This window comes from Oncorhynchus clarkii, chromosome 33 (assembly GCF_045791955.1).
Source record: "Oncorhynchus clarkii lewisi isolate Uvic-CL-2024 chromosome 33, UVic_Ocla_1.0, whole genome shotgun sequence".
In the NCBI taxonomy this organism is placed as follows: Eukaryota; Metazoa; Chordata; class Actinopteri; order Salmoniformes; family Salmonidae; genus Oncorhynchus; species Oncorhynchus clarkii.
The window spans coordinates 8,115,977-8,130,452 of NC_092179.1; the positions used below are offsets into that span (position 1 = coordinate 8,115,977).

At 43.3% G+C, this 14,476-nt stretch overlaps 1 protein-coding gene across 1 annotated transcript in view; it reads right to left on the reverse strand.

Moving 5' to 3' along the window:
* Positions 1-5,574: 5,574 nt before the first annotated feature.
* LOC139392900 (proton myo-inositol cotransporter-like) overlaps positions 5,575-14,476 on the reverse strand; it is a 63,729-nt gene continuing 54,827 nt past the window's right edge. Inside the window, exons 5-10 of the mRNA XM_071141223.1 lie at positions 13,811-13,974; positions 13,420-13,540; positions 7,912-8,037; positions 7,519-7,637; positions 7,107-7,259; positions 5,575-6,648 (exon numbers count right to left, since the gene is read on the reverse strand). Of these exons, the coding sequence (XP_070997324.1) occupies positions 6,422-6,648; positions 7,107-7,259; positions 7,519-7,637; positions 7,912-8,037; positions 13,420-13,540; positions 13,811-13,974 (910 nt within the window). The 3' untranslated portion in view covers positions 5,575-6,421. The remainder of the gene's footprint in view (positions 6,649-7,106; positions 7,260-7,518; positions 7,638-7,911; positions 8,038-13,419; positions 13,541-13,810; positions 13,975-14,476) is intronic.

Consider the following 14,476-nt stretch of genomic DNA (forward strand, 5'->3'; position numbering starts at 1 on the left):
ACATCTATAGATTATGGATACATACTAATAACATTGAAAAAGGATCCCACCCACAACAATAACTTGGTTTATTCCAGATCAGCCAAAGATAACTCGCATCACTGATGATAAGGGAGGACCGAAGTCAATGAAGGAGGGGCCCCTGAAGTTACCCATAAGCCCTTGCTCCCCCTCACGTCTTTCCCTTGTGGAGAGCCAGCCTTTGTACAGGTATGGCTATATATATATATATATATATATATATATATATATAATCAATAAATTATAGAATCATTCTAGGAGGAAAAGTGAAACAGTAGCTCATCTAAGTATTTGCAATAACGGTATTGTACTACTGATGTATTTTAGTGTCCAGGCTGCTAGAAAGAGAAAGCACTGCATTCCTGATGGATTCAAGTGTAGACAGGTCAGTCACGTTTACTCACACTGATTCGTCTTTTCTGACAACACAAATACATCACCTCACATCACTAGTACTCTTTTTTACCATATTTCTGAACTTACAGATACAGTCAGCTTTATGGAAATGATGACTCAACCTTGTGACATTTGGCTGGTTCATTGATCGTTGCTCTCAGCTCTTACCAGTGCTGGAATCAAACATGTCAGACATGCACATAGTGGGGTTCTCTATCAACCAATCTGAGGGCAAAGACCACATCTTGAAGTTCTCTCACAAAAATCAGACAACGGAGTTCTCCGTCAACCAAATAGAGAGTGAAGAGCAACACAACAAAGCACTCTTCAGGGCCTGCAGTAATGAGGATTATGGAAGTGAAGGTACCTGTGCATCCCAAATGGCACCCCATGCCCTATATAGTGCACTACTTTTGAACAGGTCGCATAGGGCTCTGGTCAGAAGTATAGCACTTTGTAGGTAATAAGGTACCATTTGCTACGCAGGCACTGTCCAGTGTGCATTATGTAGGCTATTAATAATTTCCCTTCACTAAAAACTATGATACGTGTTTTTGGAGAAAGTTTGTCAATCTCTCTTTACTGACATACAGTAGCAGTCAAAAGTTTGGACACACCTACTCATTCCATGGTTTTTCTTTATTTTTACACTGTAGAACAATAGTGAAGACGTCAAAACTATGAAATAACACATATGGAATCATGTAGTAACCAAAAAAAGTGTCAAACAAATATTTGAGATTCTTCAAAGGAGCCACCCTTTGCCTTGATGACAGCGTTGCACACTCTTGGTATTCTCTCAACCAGCTTCACCATATGTGTTATTTCATAGTTTTGATGTCTACACTATTATTCTACAATGTATAAAATAGTACAAATAAAGAAAAAAACCCTTGAATGAGTAGGTGTGTCCAAGCTTTTGACTGGTACTGTATGTATGTCAATTCGTCCCAGCAGCTAATTTTAAGAAGGGTATGCCTAAGATATATCTCAAGGAGGAAGTACCGACAACGTCTACCAGAGATGTGAATGAACCGCAGAGCCGAGGCCCTGAACCTGATTTCTTGACTCATGTAATTACAGGCAGCAGCATTACATCAGGTGTCTAATGCCACCTAGTGGCAGAATTGGAATAATTTCAGAGCTGAACAGTGATGATGATATAACGCAGTACCATTCAGCAGACGTTTTTATCCAAAGCGACTTAGAGTCATGCGGGTGATCCTGGGAATTCAACCCACTATCCTGGCATTGCAAGTACCATGCTCTACCAACTGAGCCACGGGACCTGATTAGGGTATGATAATAGGTAAAGGTAAGGGGGAAATGTGTTAATATGGTGAAGGCCAGCCTGTTTCGTTGTTACGTCTGTATTCCAACAGGTTTCCAACTGCACTGATGTCAGCTCATGTAAGTTTCCACACTCCATATCGAAAATCACCTGCTGTTCACCACCTGTGTCTGACACTGATAGGCCGAGTCCCAAGTGGCACCCTATTCCCTATATAGTGCCACATGAGGAATAATAGGGTGTCATTTGGGACGCAGCCCCCGGTGGAGACTTACCTGCAGACGTGTCTTCAGCTTGTCCTGCAAACACTCACCATGGTCCTAAGGAATGCTGTGAATCATCGCCCAGTTACTCTCCCAAGAGGGAGGTTGCTTTAGTTCCGACTCGAATGATGACGTAAGTAAACAACAGATAATACTGTTTACATCTGCTTCGGCTAATGTACTGTAAGGGACTGCTTTGATTTCCCATAGATCACATAGGCCTACCATGACTGACTTGTAAATTCATTATTTGTAACACTTTACATTTAGTTGCTCTTATAAGTCTGCGTAATTACTGTTTAAGAACACGTTGTTGCATAGTAACCGCTTTGCATTTTACATGGTAATATCAACATATTTCTTAGTGTGACAATGACAGCAATGGAGTTGACAAGACAGCACAAACAGATCTGGGACTCGGGCTACATATGTTCATACTAATCTTTAAATGTCATATCAGGAGGTGGATGATTATCACCAGTGTCACCAGGGTGGATCCTCACAGGCACATTCAGAGAGGTCCTGTTGTGAAGAGATCCCTGTCCTCAGCCAAGGCCTCATCACATTGGAACACACAACAACGGGGTCACCCTCCGTCTCAACCCAGACCTTACACCCCACCCACTAGGCCTCAATGCACAGGGAACTGTGGAAACGGCCAGAGCGGTCATAGAGACCAGAGAGCGTTGGAGAGCTCCGACTGCACAGAGAGAGACGGTCAGGCTGTGTAGTTACAGATGACAGTAACAGCCAGGCTAGGGTTATAGGCGATCGGTACGTCCCACCTCGTCCTCTGTCTGAATCACAGAGCTCTGCGGTTCACCAACAAAAATGGCAGCCACCAGAACACAAGCAACACAAGAAACACGAGAATGGGGACACAGACTGTCACCAACATCACCTCGAAATGTCCAACATCGGATGTTTCAACTCGGTGCAGTTTCTGGACTTGAGTGTAAAGAGAACAACCTCGTGGACTCTGAATCCCACAACTATTCTGCTTAAAATGTCATACCGATCCCAGCCAACAGAGGGCAGGCCCGTCACAGAGATGAGTCTATGAGACAGCAGACAGACAGACAGCATTATCAGACAGATCCAGGAGGGAGGGAGAAGAGCACACGCCCTGGAGAAAATCAACAGCCAGAGAGCTCAAGGCTGGACCTGGGCACCACCCATCAATCATCCCTTTAAACAAGTGTCGTAAGACTAACACGGAGAATAGAGTGCATTCAGAGACCCACTACCTCTGTACTAGACGCTCCCCTCGTCACCAATGATGTAAAAGGTATGAATAGCAAATGTTTGATGTAATTAACAAATCAGTGTAGCCGAATATAGACAAATCAATGCAAACAACAAAATATGTGGTGTAATTTATCATAGGCAATCGATTGAAAGTAAAGCTAGTAAATGGGTGTAATAAGCACACGTTATACTGCAGTAATATCTACTCTGATCTGTATATGTTGGCATTCTTCCGTACAGTTTGTTGCAGTTTTCTTACGGACCAAGATTCAGGGTGGTGGTATTTTTTTTTGTTATTTTCAGTGGTATTTTGAAAATGGATGTTGCTCCCTAATGATGTTTTTTCTCTCTTCCATCCAGACTTGAGAGGTAAGCAGCTGCAGCATAAAGGACAGGAAGAAGAATAAGAGGTACAGGAAGGACCCTGTTCAGAATGTTCCTCTTAGAGGAGACCTTCCAGATGAGAGAGAGAGAGAGGAGAAAAGGAGGTCACTGCTGAGAGCATAGTTAACAGGCTTTCAGAGGAGGTTGAGACACTTCAGGAAAGAGCAGGCGTTCTGCTCATGCTGAAGCAGAGGAAAAAAGATTAGTGAAACGGGAAGGAGAGGAGAGAGGTGGGGAGGACAGGAGAGGACGGGAGGTCAAAACCCGACGTATCCCTTTTAAGAGTTGTGAACAACCCTAGCAACTACAGTACATCCCCTTTACCACAGGATCTGTTTCTGCATATTTCAACATTTATAACAATGCCCTTGTGGATTCTACATTAAAACGAAAGCCAGACATTGCAAGATAATCCGTTTATTTATTTTCCCCCGATACATATTCAAGTGTTCAAGATTCTCATGAATATATTTACTTTGATAGAATATAAATTCTAGCAAAACGTTTACAGCAACAATAATCAAAGGTATACCATACAGCGCTGGATAAATATTTGTTTTAAATCTTCACTAGTTCTTCTTCATAACCTAGAATAGAAACACTGCACTTCATTTGTTTTCACATAGAAAAAAATTGCACCCGTTCACCATAAAACCACAATTGGATGACCCCATTTAGGAGTTAAAGCAAAGAAGGCAATATAATAATACCATGATGGGTTGGCAAGCGGTTGTGACCGTCTTAAAAATCAAAAGTGCATTCTAGAAACCACAAACACATCGAATAACCTGTTTGACACCATCTCATTTACATGTTTGTTACATGACGACCGTGTTGTCGCCTCTGTGACGGGGATGTGCGATAAAGAGTTGTTTCTCTCTAAAAAAAAAAAACACCAACTATCTGTGATAATAAAAGCAAAACGTTATTCCGTCTTCCAGTGAACCTCCAGTTTAGTCCTATTTATAGTATCCTCTCTTTGCTAATCACATTTCTAATCAAATGCTCAAATAATTGATCATAAATAGTCAATAATCTCAATATTGATACTGTTGTTCCAATGAACTGGCAAAACACACCTAGTGATAACTTGAAATGCTGTCATTTCATTTCAGTCTAGAGAAAATCATATTTGAATTCACAATAGTAGCTATCTGGTTTTGTCACTGACAGTAACACACAGACATATTCTCAGCGACGTTATGTTGACCACTTTCAACCAGAGTCTGCTACACACAAATCTTGTGTACTCAAGTACTCAACTAAAAATGTGTCACCTTACATAGTTTAACGCTATATAAAACGACATGAGCAAGTACAGTACAGTACTCCTCGACCCTTTAGAACACGAGAACCCCGGCTCTTTCACGTGTAGAGTAATGCATTGCGATTTGTACGTAAGGCGGTGGAGGAAGACACAACGTAAAATGGAGACGAAATAGGACATTCTTTCTGACATTGTTTCCCCAAAGGGCAACTATGTGTGTAACATTAACTGACTAAACTGTCCATTTCAATGTATGGGTATTCTCTCTGGTGGTCTGAGTAACCCAATGAATAGTCTCGTCAACATTTATCAATAAAAAAATTTGTGCAACTTCTGAAATAAAATAAAAAAAGGCTATCATCACGACTCCTTCATACATTTCACTTCAGTACAGGCACCGACATCATGGGTAAAATACATTAGAATAAATAACCTAATAATTCATAGGTTTACTAATGAGAAAACAGAGGCAGGTCATGTGCTACTGTAGCTTTACAACCAACATGATTAAACAAACTGCAAAGCAAGACTGAACTTCATCATTAGATGGAGACCAGTGTGCGTCTCAAATGGCATGCTATTCCCTTTATAGTGCACTACTTTTGACCAAGGCCCATAAGGCTCTAGTTAAAAAGTAGTGCACTATATAGGGAATAGGGTGCCGTTTGGGACGTAGAGCCCAGGTGTATTACTAGTGTCTGGACACCCCGTTTGCGATGCTACAGACAAGCTGAGACAATATTGTACTGAGTTGTGTTTCATATAGAAAGGCATCCTGGTATCAACACTATATATTACAACCCCTCGCTCTGAATTTAACACTTTTGGTGGACGTTTGGCCTCCTACAATAAGGTTTTGTTGTGAAGAGGTTGTATCTCTAATCATATGGTTTTATGTGAGGAAAATGGCAATAGTTTTGTTAATCGTAGTTGGTCTGCCTCACATATGTGGAAATTCATAATCATGCGACAGATGAACAGTAAAACGGATGTCTAAATGCTGAGGATATATATATATATGAATGTAATGTATGCTTAATACTATTCACGTGATGGTTTTTAAATCAAAAAGGAGATTCTCATCAAACTATAGATATATCTACAACATTAAATAGGCTAAATCAAATGTGCAAGTAACTCACGTGTTACAAAGAGCTACCCTGTCCGTGAAAAAGATGGCGCAACGTAACCTACGTGGCTGTGAGGCAAACCAGAGACGAGGACTCGGGGAGGATGCAGATCAGGGGCTGTATGTACATGTATCAAGCTTCCGGTCCATGTAATATCATTCACTATGATCTAAAAGGCTAAACTGATCCTAAATCAACACTCCTGCTCTGAGTCACTTGATACACACTTTCTGAGATGAGAGAACAGAGACAATATCCAGGGCCAAAGTTACAAACTAGACTGGGCTACTTTAGCCTGGTCCCAGATCTGTTTGTGCTCTTGCAAACTCCATGGCTGTCATCGTCAAGCCATTATTTGGCATGACAATGAGTGACAGTGAGTTGGCACGAAAGCACAGACAGGCTGGCACACGGGCGAGGGCTACTCCACGTCGGAGGCATCGTTATCAGAGAGGTGGTAGTTGCTCCCCTTCACCCTGATGTACTCCACCTGCCGGTCCTCGTCAGAGTCCGTGGCCCCGCAGGAGCACAGCTGGTTGTCGAACAGGGACTCAATCTCCTCCAGCCTCCGGCCCTTAGTCTCAGGCAGACAGCCGTAGATGAAGAAGAACCCAAGCAGAGCCAGGCTGGAGTAAAGGAAAAACGCTCCTGGGAAATAACGATCACAACAAATACACAATCAACAACACATCGTCTGTCAGTCATTATTAGGGCCTACAGTTTTTCCCTGACTACCATATGTGACTTGACCAGGAAGGGCCCAGAGGTTTTCCTGTACTGACAGCAGAGTTCCGTTCTAGTCTGCAAACAGTGTACAATTCTGTCAAACACTATCCAGTATCTACTGCACCTTATTTAATGACAGCAAGTACTCAAACATGATGAAACTATATTCATTACACATTGAGCCTATCATAAGATACCTCAAGTCTCTCTAGACTAATCAAATGTCCAACAAAAGGTCAGATCCGGCAGTAAAAGCAGGCCTGCTGTTCAGGTTGATTGATCGGGGATGTCCTGTAAGGGGGTATTGATCCGTGATTAGCCGGTCTGTACCGTAGTAGGTGAGGGACTGGGCCACGTGGAGGAAGATGTGTCTGTGTTACCGTAGTAGGTGAGTTTCTGAGCCACATGGAGGAAGGTGAGGGAGACCAGGAAGTTAAACGTCCAGTTGACTCCAGCTGAACAGGCGTTCCCTGTGCTCCGGGCCCACAGGGGGTAAATTTCAGAGTTGATTGTCCACGGCATCGGACCCATACCTGGAAGGAGAGGGATGACACAGGGCATACAATAGCTCTACAGTACAGCAACTACCCCTCAGTATGCAAACATTGCTGAATCGAGACTTATAAGCACACAAATCAAACCCAAATGACCTCAATGCATGGTTAACGCCAAACTTGAAATGAGATATCACATTTCCTAATTCTGCGATTCCTTAGTTAGTAGTTGCCCCACGGTGAAAGTGAAATACAACATACATTGAATCTCTACAAAGATCAGTGTTGTCTCTCTCACCTGGGGCGAAGAAAGCCAGATAGAGAACAAGACCCAGTAGGACCACCCAGGAGTAGGAGGTGGGACAGTAGTTATAGGCCCAGTACGTATGGACTCTCAGCTGGGTCGAGTTGGAACACCTAGAATAACATGGTACAAGACAGCTATTGTACTGTAGCAACAGTAGCTATGTTATGGATGGAGAGGTACTATGAGTACAGAATTACAGAAGAACCACTTCTCAAGCCTTCTTCAAGGAGTCTTATTCAACGCCATCTACTAACCCCCTCCATCCCCTTCACAAACGCACAACAAATAAACCCACACACAGAGCGCATTCTATGACTCACCTGCCCCCCTGTTGCCCTATGCACAACCACACACTCCCTCCCCTTAGTGCCTCCTGTAGCTCACCTGCCCCAGGCTGCCTTCTCTGTGGAGGCTGTATTGACAGGTACACAGGATGAGGCGAACAGAGCCGTGCTGTTCTCACGGTAACAGAAGCCACACGCCGGGTCCAGCATACACGGCTCACACAGCCTGGGATCACAGAGGAGGATTGGACAGAGATGTCACATACAGAGACAAGATCCTCGAGGAGGTATAACGGAACACCTTTCCTCTCTGTGAATGGAGAAGATGCTATCTTTAGCTCTTTACTCTGATAACTTGAGAATAATCTATGTGTGTGTGTGTGAGAGCATGTATTTATGTGTGTGTTATGTGTGTGCATCCATGTGCGTGCATGCGCGAGTGTGTAGTGCGGCGAGCATAGGGCAAACCCATTTTAGAGAGTGTGTTCATTCACAGAGAGTAGCTCTAATGACAGAACAGCAGCCTCATTCCACCTGCCTTAAAGACAAGTCTGTCTTAAATGAGTCTGTCTTGTTTGTTGAGTGACGAGAGAGTGTTCAAAACATTAGGAACACCTTCCTAATATTGAGTTTCACCCCATTTTACCCCGAGAACAACCTTAATTCGTCAGTGCATGGACTTTACAAGATGTAGAAAGCATTCCACTGGGATGCTGGTCCATGTTGACTCCAATGCCTCCCACTGTTGTGTCAAGTTGGCTGGATGTCCTTTGGTTGGTGAATCATTCTTGATACACACGGGAAACTGTTGAATGTGAAAACCCCAGCAGGGTTGCAGTTCTTGACACACTGTGCCTGGCACCTCCTACCATACCCCATTCCAAGGCGCTTATGGTGCCTTCAGAAAGTATTCAGACCCATTTACCTTTCCACATTTTGTTACGTTACAGCCTTATTCTAAAATGGATTTAAAAAATAATAATAATCTCAGCAATCTACATACAACACCTCATAAAAACTGAATGTTTGCTAATTTATAAAAAATAAATTAAAAAACATACATTATTTACATAAGTATTCAGGCCCTTTGCTATGAGACTCAAAATTGAGCTCAGATGCATCCTGTTTCCATTGATCATCCTTGAGATGTTTCTACAACTTGATTGGAGTCCACCTGTGGTACATTCAATTGATTGGACATTATTTGGAAAGGCGCACACCTGTCTATATAAGATCCCACAGTTGACAGTGCATGACAGAGCAGAAACCAAGCCATTAATTAATTTTCTGTCGAGCTCTGAGACAGGATTCTGTCTAGGCACAGATCTGGGGCTGTGAAATGTCTGCAGCATTGATAATTCCCAAGAACCCAGTGGCCTCCCATCATTCTTAAATGGAAGAAGTTTGGAACCACCTCTTCATAGAGCTGGCCAAACTGAGCATTCGAGGGAGAAGGGTCTTGGCACCTAAACAAGATTCTCTGGTCTGAAGAAACCGATATTGAACTCTTTAGCCTGAATGCCAAATGTCACGTCTGGAGGAACCTGACACCATCCCTACAGTGAGGCATGGTGGCAGCACCATGCTGTGGGGATGTTTTTCAGCGGCAGGGACTTGGAGACTAGTCAGGATCGAGGGAAAGATGAACGGAGCAAAGTACAGAGAGATCCTTGATGAAAACATGCTCCAGAGTGCTCAGGACCTCATACCGGGGTGAAGGTATACCTTCCAACAGGACAACGACCCTAAGCACACAGCCAAGACAACGCAGGAGTGGCTTTGGGGACAAGTCTCTGAATGTCCTTGATTGGCCCAGCCAGAGCCCGGACTTGAACATCTCTGGAGATACCTGAAAACAGCTGTCAGCAATGCTCCCCATCCAACCTGACAGAGCTTGAGAGGATCTGCAGAGATTTCACCTTTATTTAACCAGGTAGGCCAGTTGATAGCAAGTTCTCATTTACAACTGCTACCTGGCCAAGATAAAGCAAAGTAGTGCGACAAAAACAACAACACAGAATTACACATGGGATAAACAAACGTACAGTCAATAACACAATACAAAAATCTGTAAACAGTTAGTGCAAATGAAGTAAGGAGGTAAGGCAATAAATAGGCCATAGTGGCGAAGTAATTACAATTTAGCAATTAAACACTGGAGTGATAGATGTGCAGATGAGGATGTACAAGTAGAAATACTGGTGTGCAAAAGAGCAGAAAAACAAAAACAAATATGGGATGAGGTTGGTTGGATGGGCTATTTACAGATGGGCTGTGTACAGTTGCAGCGATTGGTAAGCTACTCTGACAGCTGATGCTTAAAGTTAGTGAGGGAGATATAAGTCTCCAACTTCAGTGATGTTGCAATTTGTTCCATTTATTGGAAGCAGAGAACTGGAAGGAAAGGTGGCCAAATAGGTGTTGGCTTTGGGGATGACCAGTGAAATATACCTGCTGGAGCGCATGCTACGGGTGGGTGTTGCTATGGTGACCAGTGAGCTGAGATAAGGTGGAGCTTTACCGAGCAAAGACTTATAGATGACCTGGAGCCAATGGGTTTGGCAACGAATATGTAGCGAGGACCAGCCAACGAGAGCATACAGGTCGCAGTGGTGGGTAATATATGGGGCTTTGGTGACAAAACAGATGGAACTGTGATAGACTGCATCTAATTTGCTGAGTAGAGTGTTGGAGGCTATTTTCTAAATGACATCGCCGAAGTCAAGGATTGGTAGGATAGTCAGTTTTACAGTGGTATGTTTGGCAGCAGGAGTGAAGGAGGCTTTGTTGCGAAATAGGAAGCCGATTCTAGATTTTATTTTGGATAGGAGATGCTTAATATGTGTCTGGAAGGAGAGTTTACAGTCTAGCCAGACACCTAGGTATTTATAGTTGTCCACATATTCTAAGTCAAAGCCGTCCAGAGTAGTGATGCTTGTCGGGTGGGTGGGTGTGGGCATCGATCGGTTGAAGAGCATGCATTTCGTTTTACTAGCATTTAAGAACACATAAAGAGCAGGCCACGGAAGTGATGTGGTGTGCCAAGCTTGTAGCATCAGGTGTGCCAAGCTTGTAGCATCATACCCAAGAAGACTCAATACTGTAATCTCTGCCAAAGGTGCTTCAACAAAGTACTGAGTAAAGGGTCTGAATACTTATGTAAATGTGATATTTTTTAAAATAAATAAGCAAAACATTTGAAAACCCCTGTTTTTGCTCATCAGTGTGAGGTATTGTGTGCAGATTGATGAGGGAAAAAACAATTTAAACAATTTAGAATGAGGACGTAACGTAACAAAATGTGGAAAAAGTCAAAGGCTCTGAATACTTTCTGAAGACACTGTAAATATTTTGTCTTGCCCATTCACCTTCTGAATGGCACACACACAGTCCATGTCACAGTTGGCCCAATGCTTAGAAATGATTCTTTAACTTGTGTCCTCCCCTTCATCAACACTGATTGAAGTGTAACATCAATAAGGGATCGTAGCTTTCACCTGGATTCACCTGGTCAGTCTATGTCATGGAAAGAGCAGGTGTTCCTGTTTTGTACACTCCGGTGTGTAAATTAGGACAGAGAGTGGCATGGACTTTCAGAAGGCAGACAGGGTCTCTTTCTCTCTCGTTCACTCTATCTATCTCTCTCCATCCTTTCCAAGAACAGAGACCCAACCCCTGTTGCACTGTCGCTAATGGAATCTGTTGTTAAAGTTGAAATGAACCCCTGATAGAATTTTTTTTTAAACGCTCAGAGCAGAGAGATTGGAATAATCTGCTAGGTAAGTGTTCAGAAACATGTACAGCATGTACAATTAGATCGCATAATAACATTAATTTAGTCCTAGATGGAAGAACAGGAAAATGGATTAAGAAACAAACCCACACACCGTATTGGTCCTGTAAAATGTTCATTTTGTATTTGTATTTATTATGGATCCCCATTAGCTGCTGCAAAGGCAGCACCTACTCTTCCAGGAGTCCAGTTATACATTTGAAAAACATTACAATACATTTATAAGAGATTCCACAACATATTAAGTGTGTGCCCTCAGGCCCCTACCCTACTACCACATATCTATAATGTGTGTGTATAGTGCGTATGTTATCATGTGTTTGTATGCATATGTCTATGTTTGTGTTGCTTCACAGTCCCCGTTGTTCCATAAGGTGTATTTTTAACCTGTTTTCTTATCTAATTTTACTGCTTGCATGAGTTACTTGATGTGGAATAGAGTTCCATGTAATACTGTGCGCCTCCCATAGTCTGTTCTAGAATTGGGGACAGTAACAAGACCTCTGGTGGCATGTCTTGTGTGGTATGCATTGGGGCATTCAGCATGTTAATACCTCTCACAAATACAAGTAGTGATGAAGTCAATCTCTCCTCCACTTTGAGCCAGGTGAGATTGGCATGTATATTATTAATGTTAGCTCTCTGTGTACATCCAAGGGCCAGCCATACTGAGACAACCACTGACTGAACAGTAGTCCAGGTGCGACAAAACTAGGGCCTGTAGGACGTGTATTGTCAATAATGCTGTTAAGAATGCAGAGCAGTGCTTTAATATAGACAGACTTCTCCCCATCCTAGCTAGCTACTGTTGTATCAATATGTTATGTCCACAACTCGCTTAATTTAGATTTAGTTGAGGTTTAGGGTTTAGTGAATGATTTGTCCCAAATACAATGCTTTAAGTTTTTGAAATATTTAGGACTAACATATTCCTTGCCAGCCATTCAGTGTCACTGTCATTTCAGTCGCTGTGGTAGCTGTTGTGTATAGTGTTGAGTTATCCGCATACATAGACACACTGGCTTTACTCAAAGCCAGTGGCATGTCATTAGTAAAGTTTTTTTTAAGAAAGGGGCCTAAAGAGCTGCCCTGGGGAATTCCTGATTCTACCTGGATTTTGTTGGAGAGGCTCCCAATAAGAACACCCTCATTAGTGACCATGTTTTAATTCATGGTGGCTCAGGTTCATATTGAGACATTTTTTTTTACTCCTGCACGTAACATTAAAGTGATGGATATATGTCAATGTTATCTTCAGAATATATATTTTGTTTTTTACCCCCCTTTTTCTCCCCAATTTCATCATATCCAATAACGATCTTGTCTCCTCACTGCAACTCCCCAACGGGCTCGGGAGAGGCGAAGGTTGAGTCATGCGTCCTCCTTAACACCCACCCGCTTAACCCGGAAGCCAGCCCCATTGTGAGGAAACACCGTTCAACTGACAACCGAAGTCAGCCTGCAGGTGCCCGGCCTGCCACAAGGAGTCGCTAGAGCGTGATGAATCAAGTAAAGCCCCCCCCCCCGACCAAACCCTCCCTTAACCCGGATGACGCTGGGCCAATTGTGCGCCACCCTATGGGACTCTCGGTCACAGCCGGTTGTGTTACAGGCTGGGATCAACCTCAGGTCTGTAGTGACACCTCAAGCACTGCGATGCAGTGCCTTAGACCCCTGCGCCACTCGGGAGGCCCCCCATAACATGAAATGTAATTATATTCAGAATATTACGGAATACACAGTATTGTGTTGGACAGTAGACTACAGTGCAGATAGAGTACAGTATAATACAGTAGTAGAGTAGGGAGTACTCACAGGTGTCTGTTGCAGGTGGAGTTGACCATTGAGGGGTAAGTGGGGTGGAGGGTGACAGGAGGGGTGTGTTGGGCAGACAGCAGAAACCCAATAGCCAGCAGAGACAGACTCAGACATGTTCCTAGGAGAAAACACATACAGTCTAACCAAACAGTGTACTGCTTTGCACAGAATATGGGTTACTACTACTGTCTGTTTAGTTACATGTATTACAATTTCATGTAATACTGTAATTTCACGTAGTCCATGTAATTCCATTCAAATCTGTCTGTGGAACTAACTGGCAAACGCATACTGGGATCCAATATATCATCAATTCACACACGCTAAATGTGTCTCTGAATCATCAGAATCCATACATTTATCTTTACCCTGACCCTCTGACCCTTACCGATGATGCTCCCCAGTGTGAGTTTCCTGCGGCCAACCCTCTCCACTAGCCACACCCCCAGGAGGGTGAACAGAAAGTTGGTGAAGGCTGTGACCCCGGCCAACCAGATGGCCAGCTTGTCATCCCGCACTCCCGACATCTGCAGGATGGTGGCGCCGTAGTACCTGTACATAGAGGAGAGGGTGTTTCATCAGTCAACAGAACCATAGAGAAAGAGAGCGAATTTGGCACAGAGATATAATGTATCTCTATGGTGGTGCTGCAGTACCTGCACACAGAGGACAGGATATTGTCATCATCAATCACCATATATGGCTACCATATAAAGACACTAGCTGGACGCCATGTTGAAGCACAAAGACAATAGGGTGGTGGCCACTATCTGGCTATGCTGGAAAGAACAGCCAGGAAGTAATGTCCTTCTGGAATGGCCATCTACAGACTATTGAGGACAGGACAGGAAACCCAAAGGTCATTACGATTGTCTGTTGTATTGCATTGGATTGTCCCTCTCATGCCAAGAAAGCTTGGGAGAGCGAGATATAAGTAGGAAACAGATTGAAAGAGACAGATCACCATGTGCTAATGATTCTCTCCGTAGAGAAGAGGTACACTCCATTATGTTCTTGAGTTGAGTGGCCACCAATCAACCACCGGTAAAGCAAT